Source organism: Pleurodeles waltl, chromosome 7 (assembly GCF_031143425.1).
Source record: "Pleurodeles waltl isolate 20211129_DDA chromosome 7, aPleWal1.hap1.20221129, whole genome shotgun sequence".
NCBI lineage: Eukaryota > Metazoa > Chordata > Amphibia > Caudata > Salamandridae > Pleurodeles > Pleurodeles waltl.
The window spans coordinates 937,328,292-937,354,908 of NC_090446.1; the positions used below are offsets into that span (position 1 = coordinate 937,328,292).

At 48.7% G+C, this 26,617-nt stretch overlaps 1 protein-coding gene across 2 annotated transcripts; it reads left to right on the plus strand.

Moving 5' to 3' along the window:
• The first annotated feature begins 20,792 nt into the window (after window positions 1-20,792).
• LOC138245757 (myb-related transcription factor, partner of profilin-like) lies at window positions 20,793-26,413 on the plus strand. Of its 2 annotated transcripts, none has more exons than XM_069199639.1 (3): window positions 20,793-21,288; window positions 21,994-24,109; window positions 25,346-26,413. In XM_069199639.1, exons 2-3 carry the CDS (start codon window positions 23,668-23,670, stop codon window positions 25,435-25,437), a joined length of 534 nt encoding a protein of 177 aa, XP_069055740.1. In that variant the 5' UTR covers window positions 20,793-21,288; window positions 21,994-23,667; the 3' UTR covers window positions 25,438-26,413. The 2 variants fall into 2 exon arrangements, with proteins under 2 accessions (XP_069055740.1, XP_069055739.1); XM_069199638.1 differs by having other exon boundaries at window positions 20,793-20,988; window positions 25,346-26,404.
• Window positions 26,414-26,617: the final 204 nt, after the last annotated feature.

Below are 26,617 nucleotides of genomic sequence, written 5' to 3' on the forward strand. Positions count from 1 at the left end.
CGAGCACTAATCAAAATACATAAACCAAATCTGCTGATTTACTACAGAAAAGGTAACACAATCGCTTCAGAAACCTTATGGATTTTTTACCGACGGCTCTTCCCACTCTTACAGCTACTCCTTCTTTCTCGGTCTCCCAGATTCGCAAACAAAATTCGACCTGCAAATTTTACTCTCAGCTGATCAATGGGTCTGTCCTGGTGTACATAGGACTCGCTAAATCTCAGTCAAAAATTTTCTTTCACTCACTTTACTCACACTCTGACTTGTCGACCACACCTGATCAACCTACTAAACCAAACAGATTACAACATAAGACCAACTATCTCATACACTACTCCGGAGTCTTAGATCATGCAGGGTCCGTACATCACAACCACGTGGACAATTGTTGAACACCAAGCACCACACACATGTGAAGTTTGACGACTTCACTAATCTCACGCTGCGGAGTACGCACACTCCTTCTACAACTTCATTTGGAGAATACAAACTCCCTAAAACCCTCACAAACCTCACAATTAACCCGCGTTTTGCATAAGCTGTGCAAGCGCAACCTACTTCATTCATACCGTCACTAGAACGCCGAGAACATCCTCAAAAAACCATTAGCAGGATCCAGGATTCTAGGAAAGTCATTTCTGGGCTTAAGGGAACATTTTCTCTCCAATTAGCATCATTGAAAAATAAAATCCAAATCTCAATAATAATGAACTCTCAAAAGACCAACTCATCAAGCTGCTACCATCTCTGGGAACACCTATACCAGGCTCTTAGGGCGACGAACCTTCTCCTCTCCTTACCAACACTGTTAACACCTGTTACTCTATATCGGACGTCTATGATGAGCTCTTAGGGAGACAAATCATTACCTATCTCTGTTAACACCTGTTACTCTGTACCGGCCATCTATGATAAGTTCTTAGGGAGATGTAACCATCCTCTGCTACCATCTCTGTTAGCGCATCTGACCTTAATAAGTAAACTTACAAGGGGACACGTATAGGTCAATGAACCTTTTGACTCGCAATTAAGATGTTCTTACCATAGCTCCAGCACATAATCAATGACCAATACACAATATCAATAATCAACAACAATCAATAACATCAATAATCAATGGGGTCAGTAATTTTCACGCACCATGACCTTACAGTCATGAATAACCACACCTTTCAGTAAAAGTTAGACTATTTATTTAGTTATATTAACAATGCTAAGGTCATGTAGATCAATCTCAAAATCAAATGAAACACATAAAGAAACAATTCTGGCTGTCCAAAGCCACGGAAGAAACATTATCTAATTAACGCTTGAACTACAACACATTCTAGAGCTACAGTGCAAGTTAATAACAGAGTCAACTGCATCAAAGTAATTACGTACATTTAAGTTTAGCAAAGAAATTCATCAAGCATTATTCCCTATTAGCATATTTTCATTAGTGAGACTCCTCAACTAACACCAAATTAGCATCAGCATGTTGGGCTTCATGCAAAACGATTTAGTAACACAAATTTGGAAAAACATCTAATTATGGCTCTATCAAAACAATGCAGTTGGTACCTACAAAGGAAAAGCAAATATGCATAATAATCAGCAGTCTAAGTCATAATACCTATCCTCAGTGTGGATCAGCAAGCAGAATCAGTCTTCGTCCTCAGGACATCGATTAGCAAGGCATCAGGATTCAGCATCTAAGTTCAGAAAACGCAATGGCGGTCATAACAGTGGCGTTAAAAGCTGCTTACCGCCGTGCAGAACACCACCAACACACCGCCACGCCCGCGGGAATCCTCCACAGCTATTATGACCCACAGCACGAAATCCGCCAAAATTCAGACACCCACACTAGTCCGCAACCCCAAAGGTCAGTGATAAACTGGCAAAAACAAATCCTCCACTGTCACGCCAACAGAAGTACGCCCACACTATCACGACACACGAATCCACGTGGCGGTCTTTCAACCGCGGTATTTCATTGGCGGTACACACCGCCGCGCTCAAAATACACACACATTTACAAAACACAGCCACATTGGACAATTCAAAATACACACACCTGATACACATGCACACACCACTCCCACACACCCAATACAATACAAAACACACACCCACATCACCCACAAACCACTACGACCAGAATCACTGAGAGAAGACCAGAGAGAGACACCACCATCAACAATACTAGCATCCACAGGCACACCAGACCATCACCCACATAACTTCCACGCACCTCACACAACACACCACTACATATCAGCAAACTTATCACCACCCACACATCACCCGCACCACCTCATGGCACGGCAAAGACACCCCAGGTTCTCGGAGGACGAGCTCAGGGTCATGGTGGAGGAAATCGTCCGGGTAGAGCCACAGCTATTCGGATCACAGGTGCAGCACACCTCCATTGCAAGGAAGATGGAGCTATGGCAAAGAATAGTGGACAGGGTCAACGCAGTGGGACAGCACCCAAGAAATAGGGATGACATCAGGAAGAGGTGGAACGACATTTGGGGGAAGGTGGTTCGGCAGACTGGCGGCGGACCCCCACCAGCTCCCCCACAACTAACAACATGGCAGGAGCAGGTCTTGGCGATTCTGCATCCTGAGGGCCTCGCAGGAGTAGCAGGAGGAATGGACTCTGGTAAGTCTAATCTTAACTATTACATACCACACCCTACCTGCATGCCATCACATACCCCCACCCTCACCCCCATCACTCCACCTCCTCACAAATGTCCCAATATCACAAACCACACATCCCAACACCAAGCCCTGCATGCAACTACAAAGCATGGACAACCAACACCAAAGCATGCCCACTGCTCAAACCCATACACCCCCCTAAACCATCATCACACAAGGTCTCACACAGGAATGCAAGCACTGGGGAACACGGTCACCCACCCATTGCACACCATGGCACACACAGATGCAATAATCATGCTTTTACACCCCTGCATGACCCCTACCCAACGTCACCGCACAGGAGGGTCCAGACATGTCCACACCACCAACAGAAGAGGCCCTCAGTGATGACAGCAGCTCTGTCAAACTGGATCTTGATGACCAGCCCGGCCCATCGGGGACCTCGGGACAGTCGGTTCCCATCACACAGTCACAGGCCACTACAGAGCTTCCCCCCTCTGAAAACACCAGCACAGCACCCACCCAGCGGGCCCATACCTCTGTTCACAGGACACGTCAATCAGCAGGGTGTCCACCACTACAGGGAACCCAGGCTAACCCACCACCCCAACAACAACAGGGATCTGGGGGCAGTGGCAGTGGGCACACGGTCCAGGGGACGGAGGCCCAGGAACACAGGGGAACTGGGAGGGCTGTTGTGCGACAGGGGGAGGACAGGCAAAGGGAACCCACTCTCCACGAGGCCCTCTCCAACATCATGGGAGCCTACCACCACTCCCAGGAGACGATGCCAACGGTACTGGCCAGGTTTCAGGAGACCCAGCACCTGTAGGAGGAACAGTATTTGGGCTTCAGGGAGGAACTCAGAGGCCTCAATTCCACCCTGGGCACAATCGTAGGGGTGCTGAAGGAAGTACTCAACACCAGGCGGGACACTGTGACACAACAAGGGGCCCCTGACACTAGCCTGGACGATGAACTGCCCACCACCTCCGCCGGCGCTAGTGGACAGGAGGCACCGCCACAGGACCACCACACCAGCACCTCACCCCCTGCAGAGGGAGAACCACCCTGCAAACGGTCCCTGAGATCCAGGACAAAGACAGAGAACAATGCCAAGACCCTGCCAAGAAATGAGACTACCCTGAATGTCATCTTTCTGTTCCACTTTTTTTCACCCTGTCCATCCTTAAACTGCCCCAGCTCCACTTCCTATGCCCGTTTGGGCAATGCACCTGTGAGACCAATAGACTGGACTCTGCCATGGACATACCTCCACCATCACCCCTCCCCATTCTGCAACTCCCTCCAATATTGAGCACTTAAATAAACACCCTTGAAGCACAAAACAATCTGGAGTCAGTCTTTGATTTTGAATTAGTGTATTATAAATTACTGTGGCAAAAAGCTCTTTCAATTGTAATGTCAACATACCTATGTCACACAGCTCTAGTCCATGAGGAATCAAAGCAGACGTCACATCTGTGAAATCGTAAGGGAAAGTGACAACTCAGGGACCATACATTGGCTGAAAACGACAGACAGTAGAGAGGTAGTAGTGTTAAAGTACATGTAGTAGGCCGGTCTGTATTCTTACCTGTGTCTCACTGGAAATATTGCAGGATCAACGAGTCCCTGTTGTCGATGTCCTCTTCTTCTGCTTCCTCGTCTTCACTGTCCACAGGCTCCACAGCTGCAACAACACCGCCATCTGGACCATCCTTCTGCAGAAAAGGCACCTGTCGTCACAAAGCTAAGTTGTGAAGCATACAGCAGGCCACGATGATCTGGCACACCTTCTTTGGTGAGTAGAATAGGGACAATGGGATGTGAGGTAACTGCGCTGTCTTTGTACACCATTGCGGTAGGCGGTCGAAGCCAGTGGCGCAATGCTGCATTGGTTAACATTGGACCCTATGGGTCCCAGGAGCCAATGACAATGTACGCCGGCAGTGATGGTACGCACCGCCGCAGACATGACCGCCATTTTCTATCTGTTCAATCACTCGATACCTGATCTTCGACAGGAGAGGACCTACACTGCAACTGCTGCTGTGACCTCGGTCTGGAAGAGGCAATGGCTCGAGTGTCTTGGGAAAGGGCCCCTGCCTTCACATCGGAGGAGTTGGAGAAACTCGTGGACAAGGTCCTCCCCCAGTACACGCTAATCTACGGTCCTCCAGACAAACCGGTAAGTAGACTGGGAGCATGCTGTATGGGCTATGCCTGTGTGGAGAGGGGTGGATGTAAGAGAGGGGGGAAGAGTGCAGCGTGCCTGAAATTACGGTGAGTGCATGTGCCACATGGTAAGGGTAGGGATGGGGGCCAATGACTGTGACGGTGCAGTTGGTAATAAGTTTCTCTTCCCCCTGTATAAATCATGTAGGTCAGCGCCCACCAAAAAAAAGATATTTGTCGTGCCATCGCAAAGGACGTCCGGACCCTGGGGGTCTACCACAGACGGAGCACCCACTGCCGGAAAAGATGGGAGGACATTCGCCGCTGGAGCAAGAAGATGGCGGAGGCTCAGCTGGGGATGGCCTCCCAACGTGGGAGGGGTGCCCGTCGCACCATGACCCCCCTGATGTTCAGGATCCTGGCGGTGGCGTACCCGGAGTTGGATGGGCGCTTGAGGGCATCACAGCAGCCACAAGGGGGTGAGTACAATCTCATCCTGCTGATTTTGCATGCAGTGGAGGGGTCTGGGTGGGGGAGGTGGCCTGTGGGTTCCCCTAGGCCAGGGCGAGTTTAGTAGGCAAGGTCCGTCCGTAAGGCAGGCCATGTGGCACCCTACCCCACCTCTGTAGAGTGCCAAGTACACCTAGTCATGCCCCTGTGTCATCCATGTGTGCAGATGTCATCCATAGCCTTGTAGGCCATTTCCCAGGGATTGAACAGTAGAGCCCAAGAGCGCGGCGTAGTGCAGGGGGCTTTTGTGTCTGTTGTGTCCGCCAATGGTAGCGGTAATGCATGCACTCAACATGTCTTTCTTCTGTCGTCCCTCCCTTTTTGTGGTCTCCCTGTTCTTGTGTGCATTAGCATCATCATGCGGAGGAGCAGTGGCACCGGAGCACGAGGGAGCTGCATCCCATATGTCCATGGAGGGCAAGACTATGGACTCAGAGTTCACCAGTGAGACGGAGGGCGAGGGGAGCTCCACGGCAGGGACAGGAGCTGACACCAGCGACACGGACTCGTCCTCTGATGGGAGCTCCCTTGTGGTGGCGGCAACATTTGTGCCCCCCGCATCTACAGGTACAGCTGCCACCCCCCTACCAGCACCGCCCTCCCAGCAGCCCCTCAGCCTTTGCCCCGTGCCCGCTCACCCAGGAGGGTGGGCACCACCTTCTCCCCAGGTACCCCAGGCCCTGCCCCAGTCACCCCTGCTGCCCTCAGTGAGGAGGCCATTGACCTCCTCAGGTCCCTCACTGTTGGGCAGTCTACCATTTTGAATGCCATCCAGGGTGTCGAAAGGCAGTTGCAACAAACCAATGCATTCCTGGAGGGCATTCATTCTGGTCAGGCGGCCCTTCAACTAGCTTTTCAGACTCTGGCCTCAACACTGATGGCAGCCATTGTCCCTGTTTCTAGCCTCCCCCTTCCAACTTCCTCCACCCAGACCCAATCCCTTGTAACCCAGCCTATCCCAAGCACACCTACAGACCAGCATGCACACACGTCAACACACTAGGGAAGCTCTGGAAAACATAAGCACCACACATCCCACAGGCACTCACGCAAGCATCACACACATGCAGACACACCAACATCCACTGCCTCCACTGTGTTCCCCTCCTCCTCGTCTCCCTCCTCCCTCCCAGTCTCGTCTACACTCACACCTGCATGCACTACATCTACAGCCACTACTGCCATCACCAGCACACCCACCACCACACCCTGCTCACGTGCAGTCACCACCCCCACTACCATTCACAAGTCCCCTGTGTCCTCTCCCAGTGTGTCTGTGACGCCACCTCCCAAGATACACAAACGCAGGCACACACCCACCCAACAGCCATCCACCTCACGACAGCCTCCAGCGCATGCACCTTCACCCAAAGTCACCAAACGAACACCTCCTACAACCACAATCTCTTCCTCCACTCCCATCCACCCTCCAGCTACCCGTCTAAGTGTCTCCCAAAAACTTTTCCTGTCCAACCTTGACCTCTTTCCCACACCTCCCCCACCCCGTCCGTCTCCTAGGTCCCGACTCTCCAGGTCCCAACCTAGCACCTCAGCCACAACATCTCCAGGACCAGTGGTGCCTGTAGTCACCGGAATCTGGAGTGCACCGACCACCAGGGCAGCCAGTGTGGCACAGAGCCACAGCACGGACAGTCCCCCACCTGTCAAGCATCAGAAGTTGGCCAGTGCCCGGCGGGAGAGGGAGAAGACTCCAGCCACCAAAGCCGCTCCCAGGGGTCCCGGTGGGAGTGTGGAGTTAGCTGCGACACCTTCCAAGGTGGGGAAGGGCCACAAGAAACCAGGAAAGTCTGGGAAGAGCAGCACGGTGGAAGCCACCGCCATCATCATCCCCGCTGCCCAGGAGGCCACCGCCATCATCCCCGCTGCCCAGGAGGCCACCGCCATCATCATCCCTGCTGCCCAGGAGGCCACTGCCAGCACAAGCCCCGCTGGAACAGAGAGGACTGCCAGCACAAGACCCGCTGGGACAGAGAGGACCGCCAGCACAAGCCCCGCTGGGACAGAGAGGACCGCCAGCAGCTGAGTCACTGCAAAGGAGTCCGCCGCCTCAAGCACCACTGAACAGGGCCCCGCCGCCTCAAGCACCGCTGAACAGGTCCCCGCCGCCTCAAGCACCGCTGAACAGGGCACCACCGCCTCAAGCACCGCTGGCCCATGAGCGCCAAGGGCACTGACGCTACTGAGTCAGTCACGAGCAGGATGTAGCACTCTGGGCACCAGGCCCCCTCCAGAACCAGTGAAGAGATACATCCACCACCTCTGTCCTTAGCAGGAGGAAGCACTCTGGGCACCAGGCCCCCTCCAGAACCAGTGGAGAGATACATCCACTACCTCTGTCCTTAGCAGGATGAAGCACTCTGGGCACCAGGCCCCCTCCAGAACCAGTGGAGACTGTTATCCACTTGAGAGACTGTGGCTTTGCACTCCCCAGGATGGAAGAGTGGGCAACCCACTCACTGTAGAGACTTGAGAGACTGTGGCTTTGACCTCCCCAGGATGGAAGAGTGGGCAACTCACCCACTGTATAGACTTGAGAGACTGTGGCTTTGCACTCCCCAGGATGGAAGAGTGGGCAACCCACCCACTGTAGATACTTGAGAGACTGTGGCTTTGCACTCCCCAGGATGGAAGAGTGGGCAACCCACCCACTGTATAGAGACTGTGGCTTTGCAAACCCCAGGATGGAAGAGTGGGCAACCCACCCACTGTAGAGACTTGAGAGACTGTGGCTTTGCACTCCCCAGGATGGAAGAGTGAGCAGCCCACCCACTGTATGGACTTGAGAGACTGTGGCTTTGCACTCCCCAGGATGGAAGAGTGGGCAACCCACCCACTGTAGAGACTCGAGAAACTGTGGCTTTGCACTCCCCAGGATGGGACAGTGGGCAACCCACCCACTGTATGGACTTGAGAGACTGTGGCTTTGCACTCCCCAGGATGGAACAGTGGGCATGTGGCCCCCTCGTGGATTTGGCGTTGTGCACTCAACTGGCTGAGGTGCCCCCCCCTTTCCCTCCCTCTGAGGTGCCTGTTTTCCAGCTCTCTGATGCCCCTGCAGTGTTCTCTCCGTCATGGTCGGGGATCTTGTGTGGGCCTCGCCCATACCTTGTGGGCCCAGTGTTCCACGGACTTCCTTGGAGCACTACCTGGACTACTAAGCTTGGTGTATATTTTGTTTATGGTGTGTATATATATTTTTGCGTACTTGATTTTAATATATTACAATGGTTACACACATTTGCTTTTGTCTTTGCATTCTTCCGAGGGGTTTGGGGGTGTAACTTTAATGTATCATGCTGTATTAGTGTGTGTGTTGTAGTGGGTGAGGGTGGGGGTGGGGGTGTTGCGTGTGTGTGTCCCTGTTTTTTCCCTCCCCCCTCCCCTGTGTCGTAGGTGCAGTACTCACCGTTGTCTTCGCCGCCGGCATTCGTGCTCCTGGTAGAGCAAGAAGATGAGGGCTGGAAAAATGTGCAGCTCTGGTTCCATGGCGTCAGGATTCTTCGTGGGGTGTGTAGAGGTGAGCGTTTTCCCTTCTAAGTCCTGTTTCTGCCGTGTTTTTGTCCGCGGTGAATCCGCCCCAGAAAAGGTGGTGGATTGGTAGGTTGTGATACTGTGGGCGCTACTTTGACTTCCGCCTGTCTGTTGGCGGTGACCGCCAAGCTGTTTGTCTGTATCGCCGTGGCAGTCGGAGTGTTATAGTGGCTGACTTTGTTGGCGGTTTCCGCCACTGTCGTAATTCAATTTTTTTTACCGCCGGCCTGTTGGCGGTCTTACCGCCGCTTTAACTCCGTCCACCAGGGTTGTAATGACCACCAAAGTCTTTAAGCATTAAAGTTAAGCACGTCTTCTGTCAAGATGCAAAATGCGCAAGAATGATCTATAGCAAATGTAGAATGCTGGGCTAAATACAAGGGTAGAATGCTGTGTTTTTCTCAGTGCAGCGTTGGTTCACACTTTGTCCAATGAAACTAAAAGTCCAAATCTATAAATTCTACTATTACTCCGTTCACATGTCGTTGATTGGTTTGTCTTCAAATGTCCTCATCTTCTGGCTTGCCAGGTAACAATATTGTTGCAGCTTCCACTTCAGTCAGTATCTCCATTGTTCTTCTCTTGAGAAAGTCAGTCTCACACGCATTACACATAAAATGTTACATTAACAAGAACAGCATCTTCAAACAGTCGGTTCTCATGAGATAACCTATGTTATGAGCACATTTGAACAAGGCAAAACGAAATCACAGTTTAACTCTCTAGGACAACTATTTATTAAACGTTAAGAAATACAGCGTTGACATGAGGCCTGGCAAACTAGGCCAAGACATTCGCTAAGTTAATGTCTACAATTAATAAAGCTAGAGAATAATGCAAAACCCTTAATATGACATACTACTACATTAGTCAAACATATATTCAACATTTCACAATATTAATTCACTAGTAAGTACACTTTGAGAATATTGGCAGCCGCTCTTCGTAATCACATTTTCAAATGTGTGCATTATTTTCTATGTTATTATATTTTCTACACAAATCACTTATTCAGAATACATGAACACTCATTAATACTTTTTATTAATACACCTGCGCTAGCACAATCGATCCTAGAAGTGATAAGAAATGCAAACGTTTAGAACACAGCATGCTATCTGAGAATTGTGCATCTATGATGCTAGACATGAGAGTGTGCCTTTATATGATGGAGATGGTCACAATTTGATCCAGTGCAAACATTCATGGGTATGTTTCATTATGTAACCTTGGAAGGGCCTAACAATAGTCATATGTCCCAGTATCCATTATCTGCAAAAACCCGCTATTCCCAGTAGTGTGCGTATGTGAGAGATGGTGACTAGTCTAGCTAACTTATGTATGGCTTCAATGCCATCTGTTGACAGATGCCTTTTTCCTGCTGAGATGTTATGACCTGGATAGCAAACACGGTGAAGACAGAATTATAATTTTGCTCTGGAAGTTTTGTGCCTTTTCTTAGATAACCTAAAAAGAAGATACAGCCAGACTGTAGGAGGCTGGCCTGGTTTGTAGTGGGTACCAAGGGGTACTTACACTCTGCACCAGGTCCAGCTATCCCTTATTAGTGTAGAAGAGGTGTTCTAGCAGCTTAGGCTGATAGAAAAGGGTAGCTTAGCAGAGCAGCTTAGGCTGAACTAGGAGACTTGCAAAGCTCCTACTATACTACTGGTGTCATATGCACAATATCATAAGAAAACACAATACACAGATATACTAAAAATAAAGGTACTTTATTTTTATGACAATATGCCAAAAGTATCTCAGTGAGTACCCTCAGTATGAGTATAGCAAATATACACAAGATATATGTACACAATACCAAAAATATGCAGTAATAGCAATAGAAAGCAATGCAAGCAATGTACAGTCACAATAGATTGCAATGAGAGCACATAGGTATAGGGGCAACACAAACCATATACTCCAAAAGTGGAATGCGAACCACGAATGGACTTCAAACCTATGTGAGCTTGTAGAGGGTCGCTGGGACTGTAAGAAAACAGTGAGGGTTAGAAAAATAGCCCACCCCAAGACCCTGAAAAGTAGTTGTAAAGTGCACCTAAGTTCCCCAGAGAGCACAGAAGTCGTGATAGGGGAATTCTGCAAGGAAGACCGACACCAGCAATGCAACAATGATGGATTTCCGGACGAGAGTACCTGTGGAACAAGGGGACCAAGTCCAAGAGTCGCGACAAAGTCGAGATTGGGCAGATGCCCAGGAAATGCCAGCTGAGGGTACAAAGAAGCTGCCACCGGATGGTAGAAGCTGTGGATGCTGCAAGAACGAAGAGGACTAGGAATTTCCCCTTTGGAGGATGGACGTCCCACGTCGTGAAGAAACTTGCAGAGGTGCTCCCACGCAGAAAGACCGCAAACAAGCCTTGATAGCTGCAAGAGTTGCAGTTAGGGTTTTTGGATGCTGCTGTGGCCCAGGAGGGACCAGGATGTCGCCAATTGCGTGAGGAGACAGAGGGGGTGCCCAGCAAGATAGGGAGCCATCACAGAAGCAGGCAGCACCCGCAGAAGTGCCAGAACAGGCACTACGAAGAAGAGTGAACCGGAGCTCACCCAAAGTCACAAAAGGAGATCCCACGACAGCGGAGGACAACTCAGGAGGTTGTGCACTGCAGGCTAGAGTGCCGGGACCCAGGCTTGGCTGTGCACAAAGGAAATCCTGGAAGAGTGCACAGGAGCCGGAGCAGCTGCAAATCACGCGGTACCCAGCAATGCAGTCTAGCGTGGGGAGGCAAGGACTTACCTCCACCAAACTTGGACTGAAGAGTCACTGGACTGTGGGAGTCAATTGGACAGAGTTGCTGAGTTCCAGGGACCACGCTCGTCGTGCTGAGAGGGGACCCAGAGGACCGGTGATGCAGTTCTTTTGGTGCCTGCGGTTGCAGGGGGAGGATTCAGTCATCCCACAGGAGATTTCTGCGGAGCTTCTAGTGCAGAGAGGAGGCAGGCTACCCCCACAGCATGCACCACCAGGAAAACAGTTGAGAAGGCAGCAGGATCAGCGATACAAGGTTGCAGTAGTCGTCTTTGCTACTTTGTTGCGGTTTTGCAGGCTTCCTGAGCAGTCAGCGGTCGATTCCGTGGCAGAAGGTGAAGAGAGAGATGCAGAGAACTCTGATAAGCTCTTGCATTCGTTATCTAAAGAATTCCCCAAAGCAGAGACCCTAAATAGCCAGAAAAGGAGGTTTGGCTACCTAGGAAGGAGGATAGGCTAGCAACACGGGTAAGAGCCTATCAGAAGGAGTCTCTGACGTCACCTGCTGGCACTGGCCACTCAGAGCAGTCCAGTGTGCCAGCAGCACCTCTGTTTCCAAGATGGCAGAGGTCTGGAGCACACTGGAGGAGCTCTGGGCACCTCCCAGGGGAGGTGCAGGTCAGGGGAGTGGTCACTCTCCTTTCCTTTGTCCAGTTTCGTGCAGAGGAGGGCTGGGGGGTCCCTGAACCGGTGTAGACTGGCTTATGCAGAGATGGGCACCATCTGTGCCCATCAAAGCATTTCCAGATGGTGGGGAAGGCTACTCCTCCCCAGCCCTGACACCTTTTTCCAAAGGGAGAGGGTGTAACACCCTCTCTCTGAGGAAGTCCTTTGTTCTGCCTTCCTGGGCCAAGCCTGGCTGGACCCCAGGAGGGCAGAAACCTGTCTGAGGGGTTGGCAGCAGCAGCAGCTGCAGTGAAACCCCAGGAAAGGCAGTTTGGCAGTACCCAAGTCTGTGCTAGAGACTCGGGGGATCATGGAATTGTCTCCCCAATGCCAAAATGGCATTGGGGAGACAATTCCATGATCTTAGACATGTTACATGGCCATGTTCGGAGTTACCATTGTGACGCTATACATAGGTAGTGACCTATGTATAGTGCACGCGTGTAATGGTGTCCCCGCACTCACAAAGTCCGGGGAATTTGTCCTGAACGATGTGGGGGCACCTTGGCTAGTGCCAGGGTGCCCACACACTAAGTAACTTAGCACCCAACCTTTACCAGGTAAAGGTTAGACATATAGGTGACTTATAAGTTACTTAAGTGCAGTGGTAAATGGCTGTGAAATAATGTGGACGTTATTTCACTCAGGCTGCAGTGGCAGGCCTGTGTAAGAATTGTCAGAGCTCCCTATGGGTGGCAAAAGAAATGTTGCAGCCCATAGGGATCTCCTGGAACCCCAATACCCTGGGTACCTCAGTACCATATACTAGGGAATTATAAGGGTGTTCCAGTATGCCAATGTGAATTGGTGAAATTGGTCACTAGCCTGTTAGTGACAATTTGGACAGAGAGAGCATAACCACTGAGGTTCTGGTTAGCAGAGCCTCAGTGAGACAGTTAGGCATCACACAGGGAACACATACATATAGGTCACAAACTTATGAGCACTGGGTTCCTGGCTAGCAGGGTCCCAGTGACACATAACAAACATACTGAAAACATAGGGTTTTCACTATGAGCACTGGGCCCTGGCTAGCAGGATCCCAATGAGACAGTGAAAACACCCTTACATACACTCACAAACAGGCCAAAAGTGGGGGTAACAAGGCTAGAAAGAGGCTACTTTCTCACACAGACATATAGTGATACAATGAGTCAGACATAACCAATAAACCATCTACATATTGAACTAGAGTAGATCCTCCTGGAAAGCCAAAGGTGTCCAGATCTTCCTTGAGTGCTTTACAGAAGATAAATAGTGACTCGGTAAACCCTAGAATGGGCCAACATCACGTCAGCTAGCCCCCTGAGAATGTAAGAATGAAAATGTACAGAAAGATGCCCAGCGGAACAAACAAGACACAGGACAAACCTGGCTCAATAACATCAACCTTGATGGCTTCAAATCCCAGCTCTCACCTTATAGCAAGTCTTTCAAATTCACCCTGCACGCCAACCTCACCCTTAAGGTGCACTCTGGCAAAAAATACAGAGCTGGCCTGGTACCAGCTCTTTCCTCTTAACAATTTCTCCCAGAAAGCAACTTCAGAACTGTTGTTAAAGTCATTGTAATGACCTATCTGGATGGTGGTAATGCCCTAATACATTGTCTCTCAGATTTCATACTGGCAACCGTTATCAGCATCCTGAATGCAGCAACACATCTTATCAAGGGCCTGAATAAATAAGGGGCATATTTATGAAATGATCATGCAGCACAGCAAGTCACCTTAGTGTGCTACATGATAGGGAACGGACAGGATCGTGCAATTGTTCTGGCGCACAATGTGCTGTCTAAATCCCCTTGCATCATTGTACATCGTGCATTGTTTGACAAAAAATTTGACTTTGTGTTTGGGTTATGTTATATGTTTCGTTGACTAGTGCTTGTTTAGTATGCTTGATGGAAGAGCTAGATCATTGCACATCAGGAACACCAAAGATGTTTTTAGGAATACGGTCTAGTTGTTTCCGGGAGTCTGTTCTCATTCCGTTATCTTAGTTAGTGGAGTTTCATTTCGGGCATGTAAGGTGGACTCTGCTGGATCGCTTACAGTGTACAGTGCATGAAGTTTGACTCTTGATTGACAGTGTTTTGGAAATATTGTCAGCGTCTGGCACCATTAAGATTTGAGCACGGTCTGTGAGTGTTCTAGCGGGACCGATGTCATGGTGATGGATTTGATTGGTGATATTTAGATGGTTAGTGCGCAGTCTAGTTGTTCTGCGGGTCTAAATGTAGTCCAATGTTTATCACTGTGGATTTTATGGTGGATGAGTAAGGTGGTCACAGTAATGGCTTTTTATTGTATTCAGAGTGTGGTGGGAACGATCCTTAAACCATTTGTTGCATTTATCATTGACCAATGGTCAAGAATGTAAAATTTTCTAGCAGTCGCACCAAGAATTTTCAATTCTATTAAGGATACGGAGGTGAGGATTATGCTTCTCTTCCTTTACTACTCAAATTTCAGCAGCCAATCAAAATACAGAAAATGTTAACTACATTTCCCATCATGCTTTACACAACATGTCCACCAATCACCAGCCTCTCGACCACCCTATTAGAGTCCATAACACTAAGGAGAACTCCTCTTTCTTTGCTTCACAAAACTGCATCACAATGAATCATAAACCAAGAACTTGGAAAAACATCCACAAAGGAAAATCAACTGCTTGAAGGCTATCATTCACCACAGATAGCATGTCGCACCATGGTCCACTGGAAAGGATTTCCCTGTTACTCCGACTTCTGCTCTGATCCTAAGAAAAAATGGAGAACTAAAAATAATAGCATGGTCATCCTATACATCAACTTCATGACTCGGGAGGGCACATGAAAACATATCCAAACATATCCAAACATAGGTCCTCATTACAACCCTGGCGGTCAGTGGAGAAGTGGCAGTAATATTGCAAATAGGCCGGCAGTAAAAAAAGTGAAATTACAAGCATGGCGGTGACCGCCATGCCAAACCGCCACTTCTCCACTCCGACCGCCAGCTTGGTAACGACCGCTGGGCTGGAGACTGCGGTCTCCAGCCCGTCGGCCGTCACTACACCGCCGGCGGTATCACGACCCCGCATACCGCCATGGATTTCGTGGGGTTCTGGCAGTAGGCACAATCAGTGCCAGGGAATTCGTTCTCTGGCATTGATAGGGGTCTCACCCACCCCCTTCCCAGAGTCCTCCCCCCAAACCCACGATCCCCCTACTACCTCCCAAAGGTAGTAAGATCCCCTCCCCAGATCCCCCAATCATTGACACACACCCCCCTACACGCACACTCACACAACTACTACACATGCACGCACACATACACGCACACATACACATACACACAGACATATACGCACACATTTCCCACACAACACCCCCCGCCTGCATACATGCACTCACACACCCCCTCTACACACTCACACGCACACCCCCATGCACGCACACAACACACAAGACCCCCCTCCCCTAACGGACGATCACCTTACCTGGTCCGGTGATCCTCGGGGAGGGAACGGGATCCATGGGGGCTGCTCCGCCACCAGCTCCCCGTCACTAGAACACCGCCACACCAAATCCTGGGATGTGATTTGGTGGGCGGTGTTCTGATGACGTGGCGGTAGAGGTGGAGCAGCCTGCACTTCACCGCCGACTGCCAGTATGGCTGCTGGCGGCTCTCCGTCCAGGAAAGGGCGGAAGGCTGCCAGCAGTCATAATACCTATGCGGAAAACCACCTGCACTGGCGGTCTTCAGCACGGCGGTACCTCGGCGGTCTTGAAAAAAGACTGCTGGGGTCCAAATGAGGCCCATAGTCTGCAATTAACATATTGCCACCTGAAACAGCAAATAAATCCTTGGGAGGGATAATCCTCGCCTCCGTGTCCTTAATAGAATTAAAAATTCTTGGCGTGACTGCTAGCAAATTTTACATTCTATGGCAGGACCGGAGGCTCAGATTATGCTAGTTCAAAGCTACCTGAAACCCTCCAGATGCAAAATCACCCACTGGCTTGAAATAAAACTGTTTAAAAGTAGAGTCCGAGGACCAATCAGCTGATTTCATAATATCATGCACAGACACACCCAAATGTACAGATTTTGATGCCATTGCACCCCGAACCGAGTGTGCTCCAAATAAATGCGTATCAATACCAGCTTCGACCATTACAAGGCGCAACCATCTAGCAATGGTGGCTGCAGAGACAGGCTTAAAAGGCTAACAAAGTGAAATCAGTAATTGACCAGTCAGATTCGACCTGAGTAATCTAGTGCACTGTTCATATTCTTTTAAGCAATTGACAACACACAACTTTTTAGAAAACGGGAATGCAAAGTCTACTATACTCATAGACATTGTCTTAGTCCTCCTAAAGATCGAAAAAGAAACACCTTCCGGTGTAAAAACTCTACCTGCAAGATCCAGAGCCTTCACGTCCGAAGATCCTCGACAGGCGGCCAAGCATAAATGCATTGCTAACTTGGCTGGCAATTGCTTCCTTGACAAAGCTGAATTGTCTGGCCATCTCTCAAACAAGTTAAAAACTAAGTTCACATCACAAAGGAACGTATACTTGGGAGAAGGAGGATTGGAAGCTTTCGCACCCCTAAGAAGCTTAGTCACCACAGGGTGCATGCCTGCTGGAATGCCATCGACCTTGACATGGCCAGAAGAAATGGCTGATCAAAAATTATTTACTGACCTGTACGACAATCCTGCCTCGGCTTTCTGAGACAAAAAATTAACGATTTGGAAAATCCTGGCTGCCACGTGATCCAAATGCCGTTCCAGGCACCAACTCCTCCAAACTCTCCAAGTGGAGAAATACCTCTTCCTAGAGGAGGGCACCCAAGCCCTATAGATAAATTCTTCAGCCGATCACGAAATGCCTGGCAAGTGCCACTGTTGCCTGAAAGCCTCCAAGCCATTAGCTGCAACTGCCTCTTCAGTACTAGAGGATGCCTCTCACCCTGCGGACCCAGAAGCATGTCTGGAGACCAAGGAAGAAATAGAGGAGAGTTGTACGCCAGTTCCAGAACTAACGGGAACCAAGGCTGAGCTCTCCTAATCGAAGTAATCAGGATTACCTCTGCTCTCTGCCACCTGATCTGAGTCACTACCCTCGGAATCATGGCAAAGGGAGGAAAAGCATAATTGAGGGACCCGGTCCAATCCTGAAAGAAAGCATCCGTGGCCCTCACCAACGGATCCGGCCTCCAACTGAAAAAATCTTCGATCTGCTTGTTCAGACATGAGGCAAAGAGATCTGTCTTGCACAGGACCTACAGTTGTTGAGTCAAAAGAAACAATTGGGACAGAAGCTTCCAGTCGCTGTAATCTCTGAGGTACCTGGAATTCCAATCCGCTACCACATTGATCTGACCCAAAAGATATTCCGCCGTCACCAGAAGTCTGTGTTTCAAACAGTAATGCCAAAAATCTTTGGCTATCTCGGCCAGGGCAGGTGACCTGGTGCCCCCCCAATTTGTTGATGTACCTGACTGCTGAGATATTGTCCATCCGCAGAAGAATGGAACACAAAACCTTCTTGGGAGATAGAGTCTTTATTGCAAAAGACCCCGCTAACAGTTCCAGGCAGTTGATGTGCAACTGAAGTTCCTGCTGAGACCATCTCCCCCCTGTCGAGATGTCCCCGCATCTCGCTCCCCAGCCCCAAAGGCTGGCATTCGATTCTATCACCGTCTCCGGCTGGGAGCTGAATATAGCTCTGCCATTCCACGCATCGACCTGCGTCAACCACCAATTGAGCTCCGAGCGAACTTCTTCCGTCAGAGGAACCAAATCTGAATAGGTCAAGCCTCTCTGAAGATGGTGGATCCTGAGCCTCTGTAACGCTGTGTAGTGAAGGGGCACTGGAAAAATCGCCTGAATTGAAGAGGCCAGCAGACCCACAATCCGAGCGATTTTCCTCAGGGACAACGAGGTTTTGGCTATTGCCACCTGAAGCTCCTTCTTGATGTCCCGAAGCTTGGACTTGGGAAGGACCAATAGTGACCTCTCTGAATCGATCACAAAACCTAAGAATTCTACAGTTCTGGATGGAATAAGCATCGATTTATTTTTGTTTATGACAAAACCCAGGTCCTGAAGAAGGGAGATCGTCATGAGCCCGTGTTGCTTGAGCAACTCCTGGGATTGCGCCATGATCAGAATATTGTCCAAATATATGATCAGGCGGATCCCTTTCTCCCTCAGGTGCGCAACCACTGGCTTGAGCAGCTTGATGAAACACCAAAGCGCAGAGGAGAGCCTGAAATGCAGGAGAGAATACTCCATCCAACTGCCCCTCCACCTGAACTAGAGGAAACGCCTGTGAGGATGCCAAATAGGAACAGTCAGATATGCATCCTTGATATCTAATCGCATCAACCAGTCTCCCGTCTGAAGAAGATCTGGTAACAGATGAAGACCCTCCATTTTGAAGTGCCTTTTTTGTACCAGAAAGATGTTGCTGCAGAACCCGGAAGGATGGGGTTCGCAGAAAGCAATCGCTCTTTTCTGGAACAAAACCTGAATCTCGGAATCAATCACGGTGGCGTCTTGTAGGGAAAAATTGAGAGGAGAAGGAATACTCTCCTGCTGCGGAGTCTGAAAGAGCTCCAAACGGAAACCCTAAACAGTCTGCAACACCCATGCATCCTGGTCAAACGACAACAGTTGTGGAGGAAATACTGTACACGACCCCCCCAACTGAATGAGAAAACAATCTTGATGTCTCACCTGCGGACAAACTTGACTGAATGCTGGCTCCTGAACCACCTCTCTGTCCACGTTGATGAAGGAAACAGGAGCGGGAGGGGAAGAAAGCGCTTCCTCTGGCATAATCCTGTCCTCGACTGTAGGAGCGTCTCTGGGAGCCTTGGAAATTTGAACGGTCTGACGAGTGGCCCTTGCCCCGGCTGGCCTGTCCAAAAAGGCCCGAATGGAAAACCTTTTTACAGGTCGCCTGCCCCTTATCTAGGGTAGTAAAAGTGGTCACATACTTGGCGATATCCTTGACAAACTTGTCACCAAAAAGAGGACCTTCCACCAGGGGACCTGCATCCGCAGCCGCTAACTCCATCAAGGTGGAATCAATTCTCATAAGGAGAGACTTGCGTCTTTCTGGTGATATGGCGCAGTTAGCATTACCTAACAAACAAATCGCCCTCTGTGTCCACTCAGCCAGAGTATGAGGGTCAATCGGAGCGCCAGTTTCCTTAGCTCTTAAGGCCATTTCCAAAATCTTGGCTGAAGGACCCGAAAGATCCAAAAGTTTGTCTTGAAACGAGCGCCAAGCCCTGTCAATGCCCTTTTTGGGATCCTTGGCGAATTTCTTAAGGAAAGTAAGCATGCTTGGATTAATGTCCGGCGTCTCCGCCACCTTATCAGGAATTTCCGGCCTAGGGCACTCAGCCTGCAACCTATTACGCACTTCCTTGTCGAAGCCATTCCTTAACTTATCATGGAGATAATCCGCCATGTCCTGCGCCGGGGCCCAATCCGCAGAGCAAGGATGAATAATATCCTCTGGGTTAAACTGAAATGGACTGGGAGGAGACTTAGGCCTCTCCTTCGTGTGAGAAGAACCCAACTTCCTAGCCCTCTTGCACTTACGCAAGGAGCCGCTGGAATGAGAGGAGTCGGAAGTGACTGAGTCTGAAACAGATGAAACTTCAACCTCAAGAGGTGATCCTTTGGAAGAAGACGTAAGGGAGCATTACACGTGATAGGAAGAAGACTGGGTCAAAGCCGACATGGCTCCATCATGAGGCTTTGATGTGGTATTAGATTTTGGTTTAGCCATAACTGAAGAGCCTTCTTCCATCAATTTGTCATCTGTTAAGGGAACCAACCCTTGCTTCTTGACAAAGCATTCGAATTGCTGTATGAGGGGCTTCAAAGCTGCCAGAACAGCTTGGTTGATTTTTTGCAGTACGGAAACCCCCAAAGCCCTGCTGAGAGACTGCTGAACTGAGGCATTAATAACTTCAGACAGACCTTCTCCCAACTGAGGACAGAGGGCCTCCTCATAACCTTGCCCAAACTCCTCCTCCTCAAAGGGCAGCCACTCAGTCATTGCAACTCAATGCACTGCGTAAACAGGCAAATATCAACCCAGTCGAACAAGGGGGGAGCCACCCCAGGTGCAAGACGAAAAAATCTTAACAAGGCTCCTCATCCACCGCTGTTCAAAATTATTGCAGCCCCCCAAATAAGTTCTGAGGGCGTCAAGGAGAGCCTCTATCTGTCAAAATGAACTTTCCAGTAAGCGTGCACACCGCTAAGAATGCAGGGCTTGCTCCATTATTTCAGCCAGAGCCAGGTGTCTACACCGATGACAGGCACTTCAGGAATGCGAAAAACATGCGATTCTGATGTGCTGTCAACGGCCAGGAGGAGGAGAAACTGACAATGGGATGTGCGTAGCCCAATCAGTAGATTTAGTAGGATTGGGCTACACGCTCCAACTCTGCTCTCCGGACCAGTCACGCGCAGAAGCACAAACTAAAATAGGGCAGGGGCCCTGGAGGACAGGAGAGCCCAAAATAATCCAAAACGAAACTCACCTGCAAGGTCCGCGGAAGCAGGCGCGTCAAGGGACGCGGAACCCCTCCCGCTATCGAGAACCTAAGAGGGAAACGGACAAAAAAGGCAAGAAAACGGCCTGCGCCGCCGAAACCAAGATCCCCAACACAAGAATCCCACAAACAAGAACCAGTTATAAAGATATGAAAACTGAGTACTTAACTCGCCGATGAGCAGCAAAGAAAGAGGAGTTCTCCTTAGTGTTATGGACTCTAATAGAGTCGGAGGCTATTGGTGGACATGTTGTATAAAGCATGATGGGAAATGTAGTTAACTTTTTCTGTATTTTGATTGGCTGCTGAAATTTGAGTAGTAAAGGAAGAGAAGCATGATCTGAGCCTCCGGTCCTGCCATAGAATTTTCGAAGTAAGCGTGGGATCACTCGTATTATATGCTGAGCATAATATATGTGGTTGCAGTTAATAAGTATGGGTTTCATTGTTGTTGCTTCATTTGTTGTGTGTTCAAGGTGTTCGCTTGTGGTAGTAGTTATTCGGCAAGCACGTCATTCTCAGGTAATGGGGGCATAAAATGTAGCCATATCATATTGAGGCATTAGGTATGTATTGGTGATTAAGTATTGTGTTTATATTGTGCTAGGTTGTGTGACTTCCTATAAAAGAAGGCGAGGCGAACGTCTGTATCGCACTCACTATAGCATAGCAAGTAAGCTGTTTGGTAGATGGGCATGCCACAAGAGTGCAGGTTGTGCAGTCTGCACACTGTTGATGAGCACCAAGGGTTTGGCATTATATTTGATGTATGTTGTCAAGTTGTGCATGTATTGGTTAAGCACTCATAACTGGCATTTATGTGGTGATCATTCAGGATGTTGCACTGAGCATGGTTCGGCGAGGTTTGTTATTTGGATTGCACATAGACTTTTTAAGAGGAGCATTCAATGGCATGTGGTTGTTGTTGTGTTATGGAGTGCACACACTGTTTGGCATGCTGAATTATTTATTAACTTTGTTACTGGATTGAGCTTTTGGTTTGTTTGATGTGTGCTCATACATCTTTTGTTTGTTTTCCTTCCTTGTTTTTCTGTTATGTTTTGTCTGTAACACACAGCTTTACCCCTGAAGGAGGGACATACAGTCCCGAAATGCATTGGGTCGTTTGTACTACACACAACTAAGCTGATCGGTGGAACTACAGACTTTGGACTTTGCAACAGATGTTATGAATAATCTTTCATGAAAATGTGGACATTGTTCAAGTGATGCAATTGATATTATCCTTAAACAATTGTTATAACCTGGATACCTTGGCAAACTCTGTTCAACTTGTACACAATTGATTGTTTTATGTTGTGCATAGAGGGTTCTCACCACTTGTGTGGTTGGGCAGTACATTGTTGTCACGTGCTCCAGGCAGGGCACGTTCTTCTATTGCACGCAAGAATCAAATATAGTGGGGTTTAATATTGTTTATTTTGGTTGAACACATATTAGTTTTAGGTGTGCGGGTCACACTCACTTGTATGGTTGGAAGGTTAGGAACAACAGATAAAATAGATACCCCCATTGCAGTAATAGCTCACAGGCCTTGTGCAGATCGGCACACTTCCTTGCCATGCTTTTTGATTGGAAAAATAGAGGTGTTGTACACACTTACAGTAAGTACTAGGACTCCTTGTTTGAGTAAAGCACTAATAAGATCTGATTCCTGCGTCTGCTTCAGAGATTAATAGGTACTGACGACGCAGGGCAATTTCTTCTTTGGATTTATTTAAAAAATTTCAACAGTGCATATACAACCTTGTTAGCATGATCTGACCATAAGGTAGGAGGCACACAATCAAGTATGTCAACGATAGATTTCAGTGCATTGTTTTAACGTTGGTAGTACATTCAGTGGTCCCTTTAAACAGCCAGAAATTAATTTTCATTGTTTTTTAGCATATTCAAATAAATACCATAACTAGTGCAATAGACAGTACAGTTTTATTTGCACAAAAGGTCTCTCCACAATAGGTTCGCAGGAGAGTTGGGACTTATTAAGAAGACATGTTGATATGTGATAATACCCAGGGTTATGGAGAGAGAATCAGTAATAGTGGACACAAATATCTGAAATACCATCTGCATCAGTGGACAAGCTACCGAAATAACGAGGGTAATCCAGAGGTTTTGCAGATCCTTTAGCACCAGTATCCATAAGGCATGAGGCTTCCTTCCAATTAACTGCACAGTACACATATGGTTCATTTTGGTCTACTGGGACCAAGATGTTTACTGAGCAGTAGGCACCTCGCAGGATGTCCTAAAAAGTACTGTATCAACTCCCAGAGACTTGAGTAAACTCAGGTTGTTTATCTTGGAGGGATGCTTCAGAGATTAAAATAGGACAGTCCCATTTCCAGTGACCCAAAATGCCCACAAATGAAACATGGGGCCATATTTATACTTTTTGACGCAAAGCTGCGCCGCTGCAGTTTTGCGTCAAACATTTTACCGACGGCTAACGCCATTTCGATGCGCTGTGCGGGCGTCAAATTTATACTTTGATGCACAGCGGCGCAACCAACAGGTGGGAGTCATTTTTTTTACGCACATCGCGGCATCAAGTCGTAAAGGAAAACGACGTTAACGCGTCGTAAATGACTGTGGGTCGATTTACGACAGCGCAACCCGGAAAGCGCTGTTTTTTTTACGCAATAGCGTCAAAAATACCCGCGAACACTGCCCTTTCAGCAGAGGACAGCCAAAATGGATCCCAGATGCCACTACAGACCCCAGGAAGATGACAGCAGACCAGGAACCAGCCAGGATGATCCATACAGGAACCAGGACATATATAGAAAAAAAAGAAAGTGCAGAGGAGCAGGAAATCCTGGTTAAAGAGGTGACGGAACACCAGCACCAACTGTTCATCACCTCTAAATTGCCAATCAGTAGGAGAGAGGCCATATGGCAACAAATTGTTGTCAAGATCAACAGTGTGGCTGAAGTACGCAGAACAGTCACTGAGTGTAAGAAACGCTGGCATGACTGCAAACGTAGGACAAAGGAAAAAATGGCCAGGAACAGGAAGGCAGCACTGCAGACTGGAGGGGGGAGTCCAGCACACCAGGAGGCCCTGGACCACATGAAGGAGATGGTCGCAGCCGTCATCCCTGAGGAGATCGTCACAGGGATTCAAGGACAGGACAGCGCAGACTACCACGAGACAACGCACATGCAGGGTAAGTCACATGGGGAATTATAATGCAATAATGTTGACTGTAAGCAGGGGGGGAAATACCACTACACATTGCATGTAGGTCAGCAAATACATGGAGTGGCATGGGTAAAGGGGCATGGCAGGGGGGCATGCCCTGCACATACAGAAGCTGGGGCACAACATTACACATCACCAACAACAGTCCCATGGGGGCATCCTGTCATGACAACAATGGAGCTAAGGGAAAGCCTCGACAGGAGGGAAGGCCACTACGTCAAACTTACATCCTGGCACTCGTCATCCAAAATATCTCCTACATCAACTAGGGCCCTATCAGTAATCCAGTAGCCAAAACAACAACTGCAATGTAACTGCGACAACAGTTGACACTAACACCTCTGATCTCTGTGCAGCTCAAGTAGCCAATGGCAGTAACCTCCCCATGGAACATACATACCTAAATTAGGGGGTGAGGATGACATCTGCAACAATCTCCTGAAACAAGACAAAGGCCCCAGGACACTCATATGTCAATGCCCATAGTTGTCACATACATCAGCCAAAGTAAACAGCAATAGGAGCTACACTGCACTAAGGACACACACATGCTGCATATGTCAGGGTCCTTCACGTGCCTGGCTAACAAGGCAACATCACAAATGTCATACTGCTCAGACAACAGCATTGAGGAGGGGACACATGCAACTGGTCACTGAAATACACCTGCACAGTCAGAGGACCATATAGGACATTGATACGATAAACAGGGCAATCCAATTAAACACACATTACCCAACATCAGCTGGACACATTAACAATGTCTACATCCATATCACATCATAACATTGCCATGCATAGGATATGCCACATGTCAATTACAATTAAGTCAATGTGAACAATCAGGGATTGGGGCAGGTCCTGAGAGGCAAGTGTGCTGCCAGGGCAATCACAACACCCACAGCCAGTGAAAGGTCTCACCATAAGAATAGATATACACGGAGGGTCGAGTAGGACAAAAAGATGGCTATTCCCTATTTGGTACAAAGCAACACCTAGAGGCGATTAGGCAGACAAGTCAGATAACTCTATATCATACATGTGACACACAGGTGGGCCATAGGCCTATAACAATGCCCATATGAAGGACAGCAGATACCAATACCAAACAAGATCACAAAGTGAATTCATCAAAAGGCTGGCATGTTACGTAAAAATTGTCACAACACAGACACACTAATTGTACCCTGTTTCATTGCAGAGGAACATGAATCTCCTGCCTATATGCCTGTCCCTGATTTCCCTGATGACATGGATGACGAGCCCATAAACATTCCCCAGGAGACCATTTAAAAGGTCCTTGAAACCCTCCAGACCCCACCTTCAGTCACAAGGAGGAGCACAGAACAAGCAGCCATCACAGAAGAACCACCAACCACCCCAATTGCAAGACCTGCCAGCTCCAATACAGCTGAGGACTCTGACGACACTGGCACCAGCTTTGAAAGAACTGTAGTTGGAGTACAGCGGGAGCTGGTCACGGAAGTGCGGGTGGGGATGCAAACTATGGCAGCCAGCCTTGAGGGTGCGCAAGGCGCGCATGATGTCATCTGCAGATCAGGCAGCAGCTATGCAAGCCCTAACATCCATACTGCAAGGACTACAAGAAACTATAAAGGAATGCACCACTGCAGTAAGGGAGTTGCCACAACACCTCGCACCCCAAACTTTCCACTGCATGCACGAATGCAATCATGACTCCCTCAGGGCCGACCTGGCTGCCTACCATCGTGATGTAGCTGCTATTCTCAAAAACCAGCAGGCCCTCCTTGCTGCAGTACTGCCCTTAAGAACTTCACAGGAAGCAGCCACCGGGATGTCTGACTCCACGTCTTCTAACACTGAGGTGTGTGTTGCCCCTTCACAACCAACAACAACAAGGACAAATCAGGCAACACATACATCAGAAGAAGAAGACATGGAACAGATCACATTCACACCGAAGAGTACCCGGAAGCACTGCACCATGGCCTACTTTGACCAAGGTCCTACGTTTTGTCAATTGCCAGTCTCAGTACAACTATACTCAATGACTGTTCTGCTAACCACTGTATGACTTGTCAGCATTGCCAGTGAATGTCTCTCTCCTACTAATCGGCAAATCCTGTCCCTCTGCACTGTCTGTAACATCACCCCAGCATGTCAGGAGCATCATCCACACCCCTTCTGTAGGATCACCATGTAAGAATGCACTAGAACGGACTCAGCAAACATGGACAATGTACATTTTGCACTACAGCACCTATCAATAAATAGCACTTGCCCAACTAATATGTCTCTGTGTTATTTGACACATCAACTGTGCAGTAGATACCTCTAAAGTGCCTGTGTGACAACCATGTAGCTTGTCAATACAACTGTCCTGACATCATGTAGTCTAAGACATCTGTGCATTGGCCAGGATTGCATCATAGCCTGACCATCCTGAGGAGAATAACTGATGAAGGGAGAAACCACACACAATCATGCTGTG

Bases quoted from the DNA above. Each gene is read 5' to 3' on its own strand.
- LOC138245757 (XM_069199639.1), top strand. From the start codon at position 23,668: ATGACAGCAGACCAGGAACCAGCCAGGATGATCCATACAGGAACCAGG. The intron at 24,110-25,345 runs GTAAGTCACATG...GTTTCATTGCAG, and splicing joins CGAGACAACGCACATGCAGG to AGGAACATGAATCTCCTGCC.